This window comes from Lasioglossum baleicum, chromosome 11 (genome assembly GCF_051020765.1).
Source record: "Lasioglossum baleicum chromosome 11, iyLasBale1, whole genome shotgun sequence".
In the NCBI taxonomy this organism is placed as follows: domain Eukaryota; kingdom Metazoa; phylum Arthropoda; class Insecta; order Hymenoptera; family Halictidae; genus Lasioglossum; species Lasioglossum baleicum.
Window position 1 is genome coordinate 12,204,440 of NC_134939.1, and position 21,085 is coordinate 12,225,524.

The 21,085-nt window shown below is 41.2% G+C and overlaps 1 protein-coding gene across 4 annotated transcripts in view; it reads right to left on the minus strand.

Annotated features, from left to right (window-relative positions):
- The window catches only part of Nrx-1 (neurexin 1), a 381,802-nt gene that overhangs the window by 70,547 nt on the left and 290,170 nt on the right, over positions 1-21,085 (minus strand). For all 4 annotated transcript variants that reach the window (XM_076433098.1, XM_076433096.1, XM_076433095.1 and 1 more), the window contains one exon: positions 11,689-11,797. In XM_076433098.1, the coding sequence (XP_076289213.1) occupies positions 11,689-11,797 (109 nt within the window). The remainder of the gene's footprint in view (positions 1-11,688; positions 11,798-21,085) is intronic.

The window sequence follows — 21,085 nt, forward strand, 5'->3', positions numbered from 1 at the left end:
AGCTAACAGTGCTTGCCAATGCGGAGCAGAATTCCAAGACCTAAATCATGTTATATAGCAATGCCCAGACTATGAAAACGAACGTAATACATTAGAAACAAAGCTCCTGAAAGGCAAGTACTGTTTCCCTCTTTGTATCAGTTCCTTCTTATGTAAACCTGATATAGAAGGTCTGAAAATAATTTATAATTTTCTCAAACACACACAATGTTCCGTTAGCATTTAGAAACAATGTAACACCTATTTAAGGTAAGCCAAATGTATAATAATAATATTGTACTTGCTATATAAACCACTTGGTCTAAAGCAATAAATAAATAAATAAATAAATAAATTTAATCTTGTTATTTTTATAATACTATACACATTTGTTTTAAGCAAATGAAACTTTGACTAGAATATTCGTTAAGAAAACCCATTGTCGACTGTCAAGTCGACTCTCGACTCTAAATTCCAGTCGACTTATAGATTTCCAGGTGGAAAACGCAGTGTTTACCGGTAGCGGGTCTCCAGGAATGCACCTAGCAGTGAGTGCAGCGTGTGCTCGCGCGAGAAGGTGCATTCCTGGTGCAGGATCGATCGCCGAAAGAAGGGGCGACTCGGCGCAGTTCTCCGAGAATTCCTGTCGACGCGTCGTCGAAACTTCCCTGCCATTTTTATTTCGCTTGCGACGAAGCGACGCGACGATGGTCCTCCGCCCCCGCGTTCTCCGGGTTGCGAAAACGCGCAACCCCCAGGCAACGGCGGAGTGCGCGCCCGTGTCCTTTTTCATAAATAATCGGCCCCGGAAGCGGCACGACAGGAAGCTCGGCGCCGTTTTTCCGACGGAATTTGACATCTCCTCAATACGGACGTTCGCGGAGAACGTTCCCGGAATTATTCAGATTCGACTCAAGGATCTTCTTCCAACGCTTTCGGTCGCTTTCAACCGGAGAAAATGTCTCGCGCGAGATGCCAGACCGCCTGATTAAATAGAGAGCAACGTTCTCTCTTTTATTCCTCTTCGTTTTCTATGGAAAATTCTTCCTGGCCCTTGTTGACTTTTCAATGCCAGATCAAGCACAAGGGTTTTGGGTTCGTTTCTTTTCCGGAAAAGTTCTGGGGATTTCTCTAAATGTTCGTAAAGAAGCTCGCACATTTATGCAAAATAGGAATTTATTTCTCTGTTTAGTGATTTTACGAAATCGTAAGAGATGTATCGATACTCTCGAATTCTTGCAATATTTGATGTTACACCTGCCCATTTTTGCCATAATTGCATGAAATCCGCAGTTCAGCAGCAATATATTCAAGTATTTTCTTGTTATCTCCTTTACTCGTGACAGTGTAACATTATGCCGAAGCGAATTTATACCAGAAATTGTGTGTACGATCGAACGCATTAATCAAGTTCTACTACAGACGAGAAAATCGCATGAAAATTCCCCGGAATTGCATCGATGATGGTCCGCATATTAAATTAAACTAAAACATCCCCCCGGGAATTTCAAGGGAGAATTATTATTATTACCTGCCGCGTTCAAGTGAAAAGCTGGCGCGCAGTTTTCCCCTGTTCAATTTGGTGAAATTAGAATGATAGCGGATCAGCCGAGATTGTAGTGGTGTCTGACATTTCGCGTTGAATACGGCGTGTCGGTCATATTTCGAGTTTTACGGAGTAATCGCTTCGAGTGTACCAAATTGAATTGAACAATAACAAATGTCTAGTCCGATAGAATGATGTTCTACAATCTAATGGAGTGCTGTAGTCAGCCGTCATTAAAATTGAAACTGTTTCAGTGAGAACGGCGGATTGCAACACCGGAAGTTTTTCGAAAACAGCACTTTCCGCGTCTTTTGTGTAGTTCGCAGCAAAGCGTTTGTTGCACCGTGATGCACAACGCTCCAAGCGAGAAATATGGCGGAGGAACAACGTAATCTCAGAGTTTCGGACACTATCAGCTTAAAGTTCGGGACCACCTGAAGCGCGATCCCTCTTTGCGGCGGAAATGCTACTGCTGAACGAGGACATGGGGCTTGGCTGATGGGTTCTCATAAGCCGTTGTCTCGGACATGGTCAGAGAAAAATTCTATGGTGCTTTCTAACCCTTTTGAACCGAGAGAAGCTTCGCTGTTGGTAGAATGTACCGATTAAAGGAAGATGGTGGACTATTTTTCTTGCGAGATCATCTTTGGCGGTGGTTTATGCTTCGGTTTTCCTGGTTCGGGATTTAGGCTAACAAGCTCGCTGGGTTTAAGTTAGGGGATGCTGTACAAAGTTCGGAGACATCGCTGGTAGGTATAGGATTAATTTTCTCAGAATGTTTTTCGGGGTTATTTCGGGGAACTATGACGGTGACACTTCAATTTTTCTTTAGCGTCCAATCAGGTTTATTCGTGATTATGGTTCTTCTCTACTGTTCTTATCTTGAGTGCTGTGCTCGAGAATTTGCGAGGCTATATTCGTACAGAATGATTATGTTTTATATTCTTGGATAATACAGGATGTCCGATTTTCTATTTACTACTAAAACTGTGCACTACCTCGCGAACATGGGAAACACATTTTCCATAAATGTATTAAAAAGTGTACCGACAACTTGGTTTTCATTAGATTTTCTGAAACCTTCACGAAACAATGTTGGCTTCCATTAACTACAAAGCTTGTCCTCAGATTTTATGCAAATCCTTAATCGAAATTCCCTCCAGCTATTCGAAGAAGAAAAGTTAAAAAGAAGATTGCATTTCACCTACAGAATTTTAATGCATTCAAAATACAATATTTAACGACATTCATAAATTTTTCTACGACACACCCTGCTTTAAATTGCATACACTCGTGACTAACTTCTTAAGCAGAGTGTAAAATAAACCAACTTCGTCTTCCTTTTTCTCAGAATCTGCTGCGGCTATCAACTTCAAATTTTTTCAATCATGCAGTACCATACTAGATGTACATTTTAGTCAAAGGAAATCTTGTTATATCAAATAGAAAAATTTATATGGGCCTTTCTATACCCTTACCAACCGAGTAGGTCAAATTTCAGAAAACCCTATGGCGAAAATACGTAACACACTTATCGGCAATAGCACACAAAATTTCAAGTCGATCGGTTAAGTAGTTTTTGAGAAATAAAAATATGATCACCGAAAAACGTGATTTCACGGGAGAAACATTTTTAGGAATGTTATATACATACTTTCTTTAACAATTTACATCAAGATTAGCATGATACTAGATGCTCCAAAAATTTCAAGTCGATATCGGCAGTGGATTCCCAGGAAACAAGCCCACTTCTATTACGACAATAATTTTTGGCGAAGAGGTTTCCGATGAGGGCCCCGCAAAAATCGAAATGAAGTTCGTTCTCTGCGAAATTTTCCGAAGAACTCCGGGTGCATTTTCCTGTCGTCGTTCACAAGCCCTGCAATTTTCTTCGATCGAGGATCGTCCGACCGCGCGGGCGCTCGAGTAAATTACATATTTCCGGGGGGGCGGGGCCTGGGGTCGCGGGTGGCGAGATGAAATCACAAATTCTAAATGCACCCGCGGGAGTGCAGGCTGTGACGCGGTTGTTTGCATTCAGGCGGCGATCCTTTGAATCGGGATTCTGTTATGAATGCTAATTGAAGATTTTCCAGGACAACTCGCCGTGGGTGTTTCAGTCGGTCGTCGATGTGCCGACACGTATGTCGCATGGAAATAGAACCGAGCGAAACCTGCCCGTTGGAACACATCAATTCCCTGACGGACTTCACCTTTTTTTCGACGACTTGTCATCCTGCTTCGACGTCCAAATGCAAAGATGACGGAATACCGCCCACGCAACTCGGAACTTCGACGAAAACAACGATAAAATCGAGTCGGAGGAAAATTCATCGCCGCGACGATCGAGTAACATAAAACTTTAAACGAACTTTTCGAATATCTGATTCTTCAAATTTCAAGATTCCACATAGAATTTCAAATCGTGATTTAAAATTTGATAGAGAAAAAATATGTTGTCTTATTTCTTAAAAAATCGTTGTAATTGCTAGTAAAATTATGAGAACACAGAACTAATATAAAAATGTTTGAGAACATCGATTTTTATATGTAGAGGAATTTCTGGGGATTACTGTGAAATAAAATAATTTAATCTCAAGCCTAATGCTTCCATCGGAGTGCACAATGGAGCAACACCGTCATTAAACTCAGCTAAAATTTATAGTACACCTTGTTTTAGATTTTAGAGAATACTGTCCCCTATAAATTCATAAAATCTGATAATCAAGCTGCAGCATCTCTATAAAATTATATAAAATTTTTAAAAACTCCAAGGATTATGCTCTGCGTGAAATTAACTTTTTACCAACCATGTCGTCAAGCATGGATATAAAAAAGCAACGCCACTGGAATATACAATTCCGGATCTAAGAGGTACGATGACAAGAAAGATAAAGCAGAACCAGAAGAGAAAACAGAATTTCCAAGGATGAATCTTGAAATTTCAAGAAAAATATCATGTTTCCTATCATATTGCTGTTGTGATGAACGCAGACGTTCTTGCGAACGTGGATCTTTGTAGATGAATTTATACAGGATAGACCGAAATAAAAAATTTAATCTCTTTGCTAAAGCTTCCGCCAGAGTGTACAATGAGGCAACGTTCTCGTTAAACTCTGCTAAAATTTATAGTGGGGGTTTATTTTAGAGAAGGTTGCCGGATATAAATTCATAAAAGATGCAGCCTCGATCATGTAGGTCAGCAAACACTCTGTTCGCATAAAACATTTTTTGAAAACCCAACAGGTTATATTTTGTGTAAAATTAACTTTACACAAATCACGTGTCATCTGTACGAATGTTTCATTCGCAACATGTGTAGTAATCATTTTAATATTAATATAGTGGACTGTATAGTAGATCTGTATAGATACAAATAACTGGATTAAATTGAATATTATCATTTATTTATTGCTTTAAACCAAATAAAGTTTTGGTTAAAGATATTCAGAGTTATCGATTAATTCAAGATCAAATCTGTATTTGTATTTTCAGCGTTATTTTCAACAGAAATTACGAAAAGCGTGGGTAAATCCCATTTCCAGCGAAAATGCCAGAAAAAGCTTGTTTTTTCCGGAAAAAATGCGATCAATTCAATTGTTTATCGCGTTACAAAGGCCGCACAGCTTCCAAAATTTGAGTGCATCGTTTCTCCTTGACGTTCCATCGGAATTCCATTCGAACGCAACTACGAATGCAGCGCTAATGCACCGAACGCAAAGTGCTCGCGAAGTTACTATCGAGCCTGTCGATAATTTATAAACGCCCGGTTTAATACTTTCGGCGTGCTGTCAATTCTGCAAATTATTATCGAATATGTCGGCTATCTGGTGCTATTCCCGTTGTTCGTTCTCGCAAATATTTTTCCGCGAGAGTTTCCGCCGCATTTCCCGTCAACCGTTTGAATAATTAAAGAAAATCGTAGAAGTTTCGCAAGATGAACGCGGCGTAGACCGTGCCTGGGTACCTGCTCGAAATTAAAAAATTTCTTCGGCGATTTTTCACGCAACTTTTGCACACCGCCCATTGTCCACACTGCTGATGCGGTATGCAAATTGGTGCTCGACAAATTACTTTGCACGGTTGCGGTTCCCGTTTCCTAAGCGTTCCGCCGCCGCGCCGGTTTTCTTAATTAAGTTTGTAAGTGACCTAATACCGGGGACAATTTTAAAGTAATAGAAACCTACTGCACACACACGAAGGAATTTTTTCATGACCAAAACTATTTCATTTCTGTACTTCTATTCATTGATGTTGCAATTGTTAATTATTCTGTAAATAAGAATAAAGCGAATATTGCAGAACATTTTAAGTATTATATCGTTTCGTGTATGAAAGAAGGAACGTTTCAAGTAAAAATATTGTCAAGTGATATTATTAATTGGCATTCTGAGTGGATAAATTGTGATTTACGGCGGAGCATGAACGAAGAGGATTAATAAAGGAAGAATGAGAGTTTCTTCGAGAGATCTCGCTCGCTTCAAGTTTGACGTTGAGCGAGTTACCGTCTGCATAAAATTCGCGAGCGTTCCACGTCAATTCCGCCCCTTCTTATGGTTGTTCTCAGGAGTTCTTTTTTTTTTGTAAAAAAGCTCGCCCTCTGTGTTTTATGCGTCTCCGAGCTTCTCGGGGAACACTCGAGGCATCTAATTTTTTAACGTAAGAGGAAAAGGGGGCCACGTCACGCGACGACGATTACCGTTGGAGTCGTCGCCCGACGTCATTACAGTCGGATGAAACATCCGTCCTTATGTTCCGTTCCGCTCCTCCATTTCCCATGGAAAATGTAGAATTCGCAGAATACAAACGTTTGCGGAGGAAATTATTTCGGCTCGTGGAACGACTAATGGCCCCGACCGCGACCGGTTGAATTAATATTTCTCGAGGGGATATTATTCAAGCTAACACGGTCACGCACGATTGATACTGGCCCGTTCGCCATGCTGCCACTACAATTTTTAATTAATACCGCGGTAAGGATACACTTCGCTCGAATATTGTTTCCTTTTTGTTTTTTAAGCCGGTCGATGTCCCTTTGATTTTACGTAATCACTAGACTGCGGATCCTCATGCATTTATAGGAAGATTGAGTAGATGATACTGAAAACTGTAGGAAAATTTTGAAAGTTGAAGTTATAATTATGTCATAGTAATTACAAGCCGATGCACAGTAGCATTTTAGGATTAATAAAAGAAACCATTTACATTAAAATGATTAAGGGCTGCTATTTCTTGAAATCGACACAGACATTTTTATGTTGCATAAAGATCCGCAGTCTAGTAATTACTACAAATGGGAACTTTACCATGAACATTTACTTCGTCAGATTGAGTTAAATTACTTCGTTAGTTTAGTAATTCCGCGTTAAATCTCGAATTTCGACGCGACTACGGCGCGCGAGGTGTACGAATACTTTAGTCGGGGTTCTGTACACGACTAACGAAAATAATGGCGATATTAATTTGCCCGGTTCATTGTTTTCTTTAAAACGTAGCCCGATGAATCGGTTCCGTTCTTGCCCGGGGGCTGCAGCTCGGAAACCGCTCCGCGCAATATCGTATTTCAAAATCCCTGTTTAGCATAAATATCCGGGCAACAGCCGAGGCGAGCACAGGCAATTCCGGTAGGAATTCCGCGTACAGAATGCGAAGAGATGGAAGGACAATACGTTGCCAGCGGAAGGAATACGAAAGAAATCGGGAAACATAAAAACTGAAAAGTAAATCCAGGGGACACCGGAACCGGTGCGCGGAGGAACGTTAAAAAGAATCAGCGAAGGAAGCACAGTTTTATTTAGATTTCCTATCGGAATATTGTTATCGGAAGAAGAAACCGGGCGTTTTGCTCAGAAAATGAAATACGAGCCTGGTCTTGTCGCGCGACTCCGCAAATCTGACTAATCAAACTGAGAATCATCGTTGCATAAAATGTACGACGCATCAAGTGTTTTACAGAAACAATGAAACTGTCAGTTTTGCGTTTGAAGTTGCTGATTAGTCCAGAATCGTTTCCAGGAACCTTCACGAGTACCAGGTCTGTAAATATGAAACCGGAATCAAGTTTCATACAACAGCATAGTTTTTAATAGCGTTGAACATGTCGAATTTTGTGCCTGGAAACTACGATTTGCGGACAGCATTGATTTTCTGTTACCGTTTGAAGAAAACTGCTGCAGAATCGCATCGAATGCTTGTCGAAGCTTACGGTGAGCATGAGCTTGGTAAATCACAGTGCTTTGAGAGATTTAAAAAATTCAAAAATGGCGAGTTTGACGTTAGAAACGAAGAACATGGAAGACCACCGAAAAGGTTTCAAGACAGCGAATTGCAAGCATTGTTGGATGAGGATGACGCTCAAACGCAACAACAACTCGCGGATCAATTAAATGTGAAACGAGAAGCCGTCTCCATACGTTTGAAAGCATTGGGGAAGATCCAGAAGATGGGAAAATGGGTTCCACATGAATCACTAAGTGATTTTACCTTATGATAATGCATCATTACACACAGCAAAACCGATCAAGGAAACGATTGAGGCATTCGCCTCAAAAGAGGAACAGTTTTTTTGGCGTGGCATCCACAAATTGTCAGAGAGATGGGAAAAATGTATAGCTACCGATTGGCAATACTTCGAATAAAATATTTTATATCATTTTCATACAATAAACGTATATTTTTCTATACAAAAATTCCGCTTTCATATTTACATACCTGGTATAATCGAGCACCTACTGCGTCGTATTCGAGGAAAACCGATGCGACCATTTCGAGTATATCCAGTCTCGAAAAATTGTGCGTCCGAATGTCTGGGGAATAGGGGAAGATATTGGCGCGACCAAAGCCGAGAAAGGATTCATTTCGCATCGACGACTCTTCGTGTCGGATCCTCGCGGCTCTACATTATGCTCTCGATCTGTCTCAAAAAGACTATTCGAGGAGCCAATCTCGGGGGATAGCGCAAAAGTTTCGCTCGAATGCCGCGACGACGCGACGACGCGGGGATCTGATTTAATAAGCTCTCCTTTCCCCCGTTTGTACAGTTGTTGCTCAGCTAACTCCACCTCCGGTATTCCCCCGTTTAATTGCGTACACAAGGTATTAATTATAATTGCTGTTAATTAAAACGGACACGGAACACCAGGCTTTGGCGTTTCCGCGATGTATTGTTTTCGCCGGCCGACTTATTCGAATGTTCCTGGTAATCAGTTTCAATTATCTGCCGACGAAAAGTTGCAGACGATGAAACGGAAACGCCGGAAACGAATTAATTAGTGAGACATCGGACGTGTTACAGGACTCTTCGTTGATTCGATCCGTTCCGAGTCACTCGAGGTTCTGTTCACATTGAAATTGAGTAAACACGCGTAAGCATTTGCTCTGTTGAGATTTTATTTCTGAACTATCATATATAATAGTTCAACCAATAAAATACTTATTTTTTAATGAAAACCAGCACAGTGCACAGACGCCCCGAAGAGTTAAACAGTTCAGTACCATTTTATACTATAAAAATGACTAGCTGTAATTTACAACAGCACTATATAAATTATTAAATTTCCTGCTGCAGGTGCAGATCATCTTTATTTTGCATAAAAATCCGCAGCCTAATTAATGAACTGGAGCGACACGAAGATGGCCTAGAGTTAGGAGACAGCTCAACGAACGAATTTTTGTCGCGCGAGGTGTTCCGGCTCTTTAAGGACGAAACGATCGCCCTGGCAGCTTGTAAAAGCGCGAATTCTTTCGCTCTAGGAGCCGAGCGTTCTTTATCGCTTCGGGAACTAATCGGATTGCCTCTCATTGATGGTAATAGGTACCCGGCACGAAACGCAACTACAATACCGCTGCTATTTACCCTATGCAATCGTCGTCGACGCAGCAGCGTTTCGAAACCAATCAACTGTTTTACGTCTGGCACCGACACACAATTTACTCGGTTCCAACGCTCCTTACGTTACCACCCTTCATCCTTCCACCTGCGCACCATTAAAGCCTGTCATTTCATTTGCATCGGTACACCTTGTAACAGAATACCGGAAACTCTAGGGGTGAGTTCCCGTTTTCGAACGCTATATGTACCGCGAATATTAATTTTAATATCGGGGCTGCTACTGCCGCCGCGCCGCGCGTTTCTATACTTTTCCCAACCGAGAGCGAAACGTTTCGTTTTCGACAATAAACGCGCCGCCCTATTTCCCCCACTTAGTAAGAAGGGGAACTCCTTTTTTTAATTGCGACGCCGCACCGGTTGTTTCAATGAAATATCCCTTTGTTCGGCTGCGCGAAAATCCGCCCGGAAATTCTACCCGCGGCAATGTCTCGGCGAAATTGTTTTTGAAAATTTTTGCTGTGACAAATCAATTTTTCGGTCGGCCAATATGCTACTTAAAAAGAGAACGTCTTCGTTTTGTGCGAAACAGACCGACTCGTTATTAAAGAATTGTAAAATAAATTCAAACGTGGTAGTAGATTTTTTGAAAATTTCTGGTGCAGCATCAATGGCGCCATTGGAGCAGGCAAGGTGAAAGAAAAATGACACCGGAGGCTAGAAAAATGACGAGGGTAACGAAAGACGGGAAAATTGTTCACGAGCCGGCTTCCATCCGTCGAGCGGAAAATCGTCATGATTTTTTAACGCGTTTCTAGCTGTTCCAGGGACGAGGTTCGGTCGAACAACGTACTTTAAAGAATATGTCGCTCGCGAGGGCAAATTGTACGTCCGATGCAGCTGCAAAATAGTTGATTGGTTTCGGAATGCCGCTGTCGGTGCGAGTAACGAACAAGCGACTGAGCGCGGCGCGGCAGCCTCCTCCGCGCCCGTTCCAGATTGCTTTTGTTCGTACGTTTCATTTATAAGTTTTCATTTGGAAGTTTCAGAGAAAGTTGGCCCTTCTATTAGAGCGTAATGCACGAAAGACCTGTGGCTTTTATTTTCGGGCGAATCTGCTCTTGTTTTTCGTCGGAAATCGGAGAAATTAGAATGCTGATCGCGTCGGTGTATTAATACTACAATAACGTTTTCGAACCAGAATGACACGATTTCAATGTCTTTAAGATTTTTATGCATATTTTCTTTTTTATATTTTTATTTTCTTTGTCTTTCAATTGGATCAGACAAAAATTAAAAAAATATTGAATGAACACGTAAATGTACAGCTTAGTATCCTTAAAGAATAAAGAATCCTTAAAGAAAGATTTGCAATCAATGATTAATCATCCAAGAAAGTAGAAATCCACAGCAATTTTGTCATTTAAAGTTCGAATGAATACTTCACTGATGACAATCTAATATTGCAGATTGTATTGCAGATTCGAGTTCGGCGTGGGACTCGACGATTGTGCAGATCCGCGACGCATCGATACGCACGTGCGTCCGATTATGACGAGGCACGAATCTACGAATAGAAATATTTCGGGCTGCCATTTCCAGCGGTTCTACCCGTTGCTCGCATTCGAACGCGAAACGAGAGCCCCTTTTTGTATTCGTATCTCGTTAGAGAACGAAAAGCGCGAACAAGATCAGCGGTGTGCAGAGAAACGCGCCGGGCTGGACAAGAGGAGCCTGATGCCAATTGTTGCTCGCCGGAGCCCCGTCATAATGCCCATTGAGACGCAAATTTACCAAAATTCACCGGCTGTCCGCATTTCGCGAACAGACTTTTCGATTTTCGATAAGTGTTCCCCGGGACTGTCATTCCCGCTATTTATTTTTCTTTACGCGAACCGTCCCCGTTTCCAGCCGATTTTCAAGGGAAAATCGGTTTAACGTGCTGTTTGGAATATTAAGTTAACATTCACATCCTCCCCCTCGAATCGTTCTACGAAATATCCTTGCAGGATTTTTACCTCTATTTGATTTTAAACTTTAATTCCATAAATTCAATTCCTTGATTTTCATTAAAATGGAATAATTCATTTACAATTCGACTAGAGACAATGTTTTTGAGAAGCTAAATTAGTTTACTAGCTTGTTGCGTTCCACTGCGTTACTGAAGGCTGGTTTTTTGATTTGAGAGTGCAATTGTGATTGCCACTTGGAAAATTGATACACAGACAATTAAAATCTGTTAAATAACAGTGGTAAGTAACATAAAACACTCTTACCAGAGTCGTGTTTAATCATTATTGCACTAAATGAAGGCTTAAAGTATGTCGCCACTTACTTTGAACGGTAGGCTCGTTATCGACATGAAACCTCAGAGTGTTCGCCCGTCTGGAAAATTTCAGTGTGTGCCACATATCATCGTTCAAACCTTGGCCAGCCATGAGAACCTGCAACAGAAATTGTTTTATTCATTATACACAATTATAATCCCTAATGAACTTTTAATCCCCGGCTGTTAAAGGGAACGTGGCGATTGTTCTGACTGACTGTATACGACTGATTCGGTAGCGAACGTTTGAACAAAGCTCTAGCAATTCCATTGTTTCCGCTATTTATTTCAAGTGCTTGCATTAACGAAAGAGGCCTAAAACGTATATTTAATTATCGTATTATATCGTATGTTAATAAACGTATATTTAATCTACAAAACATATATTTTAAATTTTCATAAAGGACCCAAATAAAAAAAGTTTTAAAAAATGCCTTTTTTATTTTTGCATGTAACCTTGCAAATTATGATTTTTAAAAAATCTTTTTTGCATATCATTTCGTAAACCAATGCTCCTAATTGATTATAAAAATGATCAGGTCGTTTAGTACAATTATAAAAAGGTTATTTAGTTTTTAAAAGCTGTACGAACACGTTGTACAGCCACTGTAATGGACGTTCACCCAGAAACGAGATTGATTACGCGTTGCAGGATGCATCCGCTCGTCGTCGACTCAAACGCCGAGGAAAGTGCCGCGGCGTGGCGCGCAATGAAAGCGCCTCGAGCGGAAACGCGCCGATTGAATTACGTCGCGCGGATGCAATAATGGATACTTAAGCGCGAGCAATTAGCGGGAACCGGCCGCTGCCAGTGCTTGCCATTAGGGAAACACAACGAGGCCAGTTTCGGGGGTTTAATGAAGACACGGGCTGCCTACGGACGGAAGTTACGAGAGTTCGGTGCGTCGCGCGTTGCGTCGCCTCAGTGTTATGCGCGAATCACAAACCTCCACGTAGAATTTTTCCCAACGAACAACGTTCACTGTTTCCAATCCCGTTGTCAAGTGTTTGCAATTATAAATGTAGAATATGGAGGATTTATAAGAAGTATGATATCCAACGAAAACGTTCACTGTGATTTTCTAGTGGTTGGAGCGCCGGACAATCTTGATGCATCTGCAGTTAACTGCTCCGGAAGTGCGGCCATCGATAAACTAACAATGGCGGACGTGCCTCGTTTGGTTAAACCACTATAAATCCATGGAACTCGTCACTATCTGGTAACTGGTTTCACCTGCGGGGTCACGAGTGATATTCATTTATCACGTGGCACCCGACACACGTTTGTCATCTAACGTCACCTTTGCACCACCGCCATAACTCGCGTGCACGCGGACGAGTATACGTTTTATTATTTTCGATCGACCAGCTCTCAATCACGTCTAAACGTTGGGTTGGGGAACAAGTATCTTTGCAGACAATGGTTAGGAACGTTATACATGAACGCAGAATTACGAGGACTATGAAACGTTCGACAAAATGGCCACACACAAAAATAAACCAACCATCTGTAAAGCGAAAAACCCAGGTACCACTCGCATCAACAAACGTTCCTCTCTCCGACGACGAAAGTAAATCAAGAGGACGACGTAGTTGTCTCTATCAAAGTTCCTCTCGTTATCAGCGAGAAGGAATGAACAGGACAACGTAGGACAGCTAATAAAACGCCAACATTTCGGAGAACCAAACCAACCGTCCCCGAAATCATCAACCCAGATCAAACACAGACGCGTCGAGCAGAAGTTCCTCTCTCATTGCCGGCGACAAAAAAAAAGGAAAAAGAAAAATCACGCTTCCTTTGTAGTCGATTCCGATGAAACGAGTAGATCCGACGCGGTTGGATCTCGATCGCTCGGCTGGGTTGCTTTGAATACCGGTTAGCTCGCGTGGAAATCGGACGGTAGCGATCGTGTGAGAAAACGTTGTAGAGGATAGAGGATTGGGCTTTCCCTCTATCTTTCTTTCTCGCTCTCTCTTGGATGCGCGGGGGTGTGTGCCACGGCAGAAAGAGCACTCTCGCTGAGGTGAAATTACACAGAAAGTCTATCAGTAGGCGGATATTACGGTTCCCCCCCTGGGGAACTTTATCGCCGGCTCACGCTCGGATAATCGCGCGTCCCTGCCAGGCCGCCTAGCTGCGAATCAATCTGGCAATTAAGGGACGTTTTGTCGCGGTGCTTGAGCTCGATCGGGTTTTATCGAATTCATCGGAGGGAGAGAGAGAGAGAGAGGGAGGGGAGTGGTGCACAGAGCGCAGGAAATCGCAGCTGCATAAAGCGTTCAATCGTGGCCTGGTGCGACGCGACGCTACGCGATGCGACACGATGTGCCATGCCGGGGCATAGCGTGGCGTGTGATAGCATTATCGATTTCAGACGACCGCGCGCGTCTTTTTGCCAGGCTCGAACGATAAGCTGTTTGCTGGAGCGGCGTGTTATGGACGGTGCTGATCGAACGAGAACCTCCACCATTGCTGATGAAACAGCTGCAACGACATTGCTACTTTTATTCCCGAGTTTAGTAGCTGGCCACAATTGTTGCGAATTATTGGCCGCGCTGCCAATGTTTAGCACGTGTACTTGCTGCGTTGAAGAAGCCAAAGGACATCATTTTGTTGGATTCCGGTGAAGAAACGAGCACAGCACGTTTGACAAACGAGAGTTTATTGGGAACGTTGGATGACCAATTATCAAAATTCTCATTGTTCACAATGAGTCTATTGTTTTTGGGACTCTGAGCCGCTTTCCTGTTTTTCACAGTTCACACAAATTGTATACAGAGCGAGTCTCGTAACATGATGACTTTAAATAACTCGTAATCTACTTCTACGAAAATATTTTTCAAACAATTATTGCACGGTTTCTAGGGGGACATACTATACAGGGTGAATCACCTACCGTTGCCACCTCAAATATCTTTGTTGTTTTCGAAGATTACATTAAATGTCTTGAGAACAAAGTTGAATGGTAAAATAGAGCCCATACAATACCAAAAAATTTTCGTTTTTATGTAATTTTTTTAGAGATGTCACCTACATTTTTTTAAATGGCACTTGGTATTTTGGACTTAACAGTATTATAGCCCGTATCAAGACGAATTCAACGACCTAGTATACCATGAAGTACCATTTACAAAATGAAGGTGGCCTTTTCAATTACCTGCGATAATCTGACAAAAAATATTTTAAACAAAAGTCGATCAGTTTTCGATTGGCTATACATTGCAATAAAAAAAGTTTGAAAATTTTTATTTTTAAACAACAAAGATATTTGAGGTGGCAACGTTAGGTGACTGTATATCCTATATTTTTACTAGAATTTGGCTAAAGCACTAAATTATGCATAAAAAGGTATCGTACGAAATTGGGATTAAAATTAATAATTCCTCAATAGCTGCGAGGCGAGGAAGTGATCGCGAGCAAAGCACGAGCGTACAGTTTTTGATTTACAGCGTTTCGATAGACCCCGAACCGGTAATTTGCGTTTAATTATAACGCTGTGTGCACAGAAAATACTAGCACTCTGTCGATGACATTGCAATTAATCAATAAAGCAGGTCATGAAATCGAGCTTAATACGATTACTCGAGTCTCGCTAAACGACTTAATTAAATGAGATTCGACCGACATTAACATTTCGCGCGGCGTGATTCGTCAAAAACGCGGGACACAATTTAAGCGTGTCTGATCTACAGCATAGCGTGTACTATATCTGAAACCCCTAATCACGGAACACATGAAAAATCGAGTTCTCTTTCGAAGGAAACGTTACGCCACAACAGTCCGTCCATGTTGCATAGAACGCTTGTACACACGCGTGTACATATTATTGTTGAAACAAATCAAACTGTACGTATTGTCTATATTGACATTTTAAATATTTGCTAGTCCAGCGTTGTTACGTGTCCCGCTCATAGAAATTGAAAATGTCCATGGGAAAAAAAGTTTTCGACGAAAGCACGAATATAAAACGAATTTCCTCGGCCGAGTCCAAAATGTTTGTACCGTGAATTAATAACTGTGCATCGATTGTGGAATCCCGCCTGCTCAGAAACAGCAATTCATTTCTCCGGTAGATGACTGCACCGCTTTTATGGAAACGGTCCACCGTGCGACGTCCTCAAAATAAAGCTGCAGATGAGGCGCCGGTAAAAAGGGTCGCGTTAAAAAAATAGCCAATATCAGATCCCGCAAATTTGGCCCGTCATACTTTGCCGTCTTTACCCAGAGCAAATTTGCGGACCGAGCCAATTACCGGAGCGGCCCTGTACATCCTCGTACAAAAGCGTACCGGCGCAGCTCGGCGTAGCGCAAACATATTATATGCGAGCCCTTGCGTAACAATAAAGCTGTGCAGGTGAGTTCGCGCAATGCTTCACGCTACTAGAGAGCTGGAGGAGAGCGAGAGGGATGGAAAGGTAGTAGGAGAGGAAGAGAGAGAGAGACTTCCGGCGTTCCATTCGAGCGGGAATCGTCGTTGGGCCGAGAGGAAACGCGCCGATAGCTCGATGATCGGAGTCTTTCACGAGCGAGCGGCCAAACGTGTCCTCGGTCTTATCGCGTTCATTCTCGAATTGCTTCTGGGCTTCGTCGAAGGAATCGTAGTCGTCGACGTCGACGAGTAGGTGGAACGATCTCGGTTTACTAGGGGAGAGAGAAAAAATCGAGAACGAAAGAAAGAACGCGACGCGTCGGCTGCTGGTTGCTCGTTGCTCGTTGCTCGTTGCTCGATTCTCTCCTATATCTCCTTTCCCTCTCTTCCCCTTTCTCTCTCTCTTCCTCCGAGGAAGAGGAGGAAACAAATGCGCCGTTTCCTCGCGGGGAGAATTATTTCCGAGGTCTCGGGGCATTACTGCCGCTCCGTTTGTTCTCGACGGATAAAACGTCGGGCCGCGGCGAAAGAAAATAAATAGAGATGATGCTCGCGACGATGAAAATAGAGAGCGTGAAAAAAAGAGACCGACTCCGGACGGCCTGATGGGGCGCAGGTCCTACCGGAAGCCCGAGTCCTCCCCGGAAATTGATCGGAGGATCGTAAATATTTGACCAGCCCCGGCAAACTTTAATTAAAATTCGCTATTTAAATATTCCATCCGGGCCCACGAAGAAATTTTCCACGCAAATCGGGTTTGAAACGGTGCGACCGAGTCGTAGATCGTCCAGGTTGTAACGAGGCAAATATCTACGATCGTGGAAGCTAGATCTACATATGTATCATGTGGGTAATCTTCTTTTTTTTTCGACGGTTTCTCCTTACGCGATTTTTCCTTCCGTCGTCGGCGCACGTTGTTTTGAAAATCGAGATTGATTTGATTCCACGGTGAATAACACGGGATTCTGACCCCTCTCTACGACTCGGTCCGCTTGGAATTGATCGGAGAATCGTAAATATTTGCCGAGTCCGTGAAAAATTTTAATCGAAACGCTCTATCAAGGTCTACGGGATTATCCCGCGGAAAGTATTGACGGCGCGCGAGATTTTTTTCATTTTTTTTCTCGGTTTTCTCGTTTTTCGTTATTCGACCAGGAATTTCAAATGTTTTCTGTCGGGATCGATTGTTTCCGTGAAATGAAACGGTCGTTGCCGATGACTATATTATTCGGAAGTTTTTTCATCGGCCGAATGAGGTGGAGCGCGATGTTTCAATGGCGTCGGGACTCGTAACGATTCGAAACCTCTCTATCAGTGATGAATTGCTTTACTTGTCGTATAAATAATTTTTTAAAATATCAGTCATCGCGCGCGAGCGTGCTTAAAATGTATTTGAATCTGTCCTGAACAAGTGAAAATGTGACTTTGAAGTTGATGAGTTGAGAGATCGTTGGCGATTTGTGCCAATCGTGTGCAGATGCAATAAATCGTTAGAACTTAATAGATTGATTTGTTGGTGGATGTTTAATAGTTTTTACAGTAATAGAGTATAGAAATTCATTTGGAAGACCGTATCGAATTAAAAATGTGAAAAGTATTGTTTATTTGGTTAAGGCATGGCGAGCGGAAGTAATAATTGGAATAATTTGTGACTTTAATATCGAAAGGAGCTGTATTGTAGAAATTTTCGAGATTATACTCTAAATTCCGAGTATTTCATCGGCGAGCAACGCGCTGGTGTGTATGTGTAACTAATTTTGCAATCACGATGCTTCCAGTCGACTGCCCGATAAATCGCCGAGCGATTTCGAGGGTCCACTGGTGATTCGCTCATTGGTCGGTGCATAATGCAAATTCGTTAACTCTATCCCACCCTCTCTCGCTTTATATTCCTTCATCTCCTAATTACACTTTTCGTTTGTCCGCGGAATCCTAATAACAATGGAATACCCATTCTTTCTCTGCAATTCTTCATTCCCTTACCTACAGCTATTTTAGAACACAATTAATGGTAATAAATACATTAAACTGTCGATAACAATATCAATTATTACCAGAAATACCAATGTGCAAATTTTTATTTATTTTGCAAATTGTATTTATAGGTATACAGAGCGTCTCAGCTGAAGGAGGCCACCTAATTATCTCCTTTATTTTTAACGAGACAAAAAATATTTATGGTATAATTTAAATGGTATCGAAGGAGGAATATCATAGAAGAACAATTTCTTTCGTCCGGTTATTTTTTCAAGGTCACCGTTATATTTTTATCCGGAAAACTCATTTTTTTATTCCATCTTATAGCGGCTGAAAAAATACATTTGAATATGCTTAAGTCATTTTAACAAGATGGAATAAAAGAAATAAGTTTTCCCGATGAAAAATAACGATGACCTTGAAAAAACGAAAAAATAACCGAACAAAAAAAAATTGTTCTTCTATGATATTACGAATTATGCCAAAAGTATTTTTTTTTGCGCCATTAAAAATAAAGGAGATATTTAGGTGGCCTCCTTCAGCTGAGACACCCTGTATACTAGAAATTATAAAGGTTTCTAAAGTGTCCTAATATTTGTGGAATATAGACTGACACGGAGGAATTGCAGGATTACGGAAAGAGTAGCAGAATTTATTCTGCCCATCTCGGCGTTCAAGATAATTGTGTAAAAGTATTTCACCGAATTCATTGCCACTCACTGTGTGTGTGTGTGTCCAGTATTAGAACAATCTATATTTCAAAAGTCGGTGAGTAATTTTGAGCGCCGTTAATTAATTCGACCCGTTTAATTGGCACACAGCGTTCACCCACTGACCCAGATTTCATTTCCACCTGTTTACCAATACGGCCGCTTCGAATCTATTTGCACTTGCACCGAGACGGCGCGGCGTGTATACGTATTTACATGTATGTATGTGTATATGTATGTATTTATGTGTAGAATTCAATTGATTCGATTCATAAAGTGTACCGCGAAACTATTTCCGTCGTTTCTATTCTTGTGAATACTATACTAAACTCTTCCTTCAACTGTTTCATTAATTTCTGTTTCTAAATCCAAATCGATTAAACGGTTTCGTAATTTACACTAATAGCATATAGATTCATAATTTATATTAATGGATATTGGAGTTTGAAAATATACTTCTGAATAAAGAATAGTGAACTCGTTCAAGAACCAATGGAAGATATTATATCGACAGTTAATGAACACGGTTACAGACGATTCCATTTTCTCGGAACTAATTAAAAGGTTCATTACCATATCAATTATTCCGTTTAATTATCGAAACCGTGTAGAGACCGAGATTGAAACATAAACGTAAATTACAGCCTCGCCTAATCGCAAAGCGGTTGTATTCTGCGATTCTGTTTCCACTCGAAATAGCTTTGCTTGCAGCTAGGTTACGGATTCTGTCTACGTGTCTGGCAAAAATATCATATTTGCAAAAACCATATCGAAATTGTATTATTCACGGAATTGGAAGACGTTACGCAAAAGGAACAATCCGAGTTTCAAACAGAACCAAATCAAAAATCTGTTCCTACTATTATTTGCACGAAAATAAAATAGTATAATTTTCAACTAACTCGCCCAGTCAAATTCAAATTGCATACTGTGAATTCTAACTTGTTAAGTAGCAACTATGAAATTATATGAAACGCGAGATTCATGTTTTTCCCCAGAAAAAGTTAGATTGTCTCAAGGATCCACCGTTCAGGTCGAGTGACGAGTATATCGAGTCGCTTACAGTAACGTGAAATGATTATGTTCCACTTTTACAATTAGAACGCAGGAATTGTCAGAGGCCCTTCCACGCGAAACAAACCGTGTAACTCGTAAGCATTCGAGATTCTGCAGGAAGGAATGTTGTTCCACTATAGAGAAGAGCAGCTCGTATTCGTGGTTTCAGTTTGCGTAACGGTGAAGTGTGGGTGTGTAACGAAACGTAGCGCGTACCTACGTGGGATCTCGGTAAAATGAACCAAGGAGGCAGTCTGTATTGATTAAATAATGACTGCTGAGCGCTTCAACTTTGCATCGACCGCTTTCGAAACTGTCTGCGTATATGCCAAACTAAGTAGTTTGAAGATACCAGGCAAACAACTATCGTTTTCTGTACCTGTACGTAATTACACTGCGGTTCCTTATGTAAAATAGAAATTTGCTGAGTGTGTGCAGGATTACATGAAAGTGTATTTTTTCTCGTGATCACTTCAATCGCATATTCGTTGGAATTTTTCTAATATTTTCGCAGCTTCTTTACTGACACGTTTGAGTAACAAGTTGTTGTTGAAGATCTTGCTCTGTTAATTTTCTTGCAATATTTAAACATGTAATATAGAGTGCCTCGGAATTTACGTCATTATTAGACTGTGGATCTCTATGCATTTATAACTAGACTGCGGATCTTTATGCAAAATAGAAAATGTTTGCATTGATTGCAGGACACAGCCCCCAAATAAAAATTCAATTCTTCTTTTAATTATCTTGTTGAGCTGAAACTAATACATTGATGGCCTTAAATATTTTTTAACATGTCCGCAGAGTTAAATTGTATGTATGTACTCATTTTTGTCATAAATGCATAAAATCCGCAGTCTATTTGTCCGTTGAAGTCAATGAAAAAGGGAAGAACTTTTGCAATTGATACAGAAAATTTTTATTTTCTATAGATTTTGCATGGTTTGGTTTTTTTTTTATGGAACCGTATACAGTGTATACACAGACGTGCCCACCCTCCATCGCCAAAAAGAGAATGTATGACAGAATATCAAAAAATCAGTGCAAATATTAAAAAAATCGACTCAATCTCCATTCAAGACGACTCGCACTTTGTGCATACATTATTATATTATACATATGTATGCATGCTAAAAGCAGACATAGTTCAACGAGGACACGTCGTACGATTTTATTGGAGAATTTTACGTCCGTGCTCTGGAGAGGGGAGACACGTAGGAGGCGGCAATGTTAAATAAAAATTCGTCGCCCGTAACAATAATTTCCGCAGCGGAGCGGGTTGTAAGGTGGAAT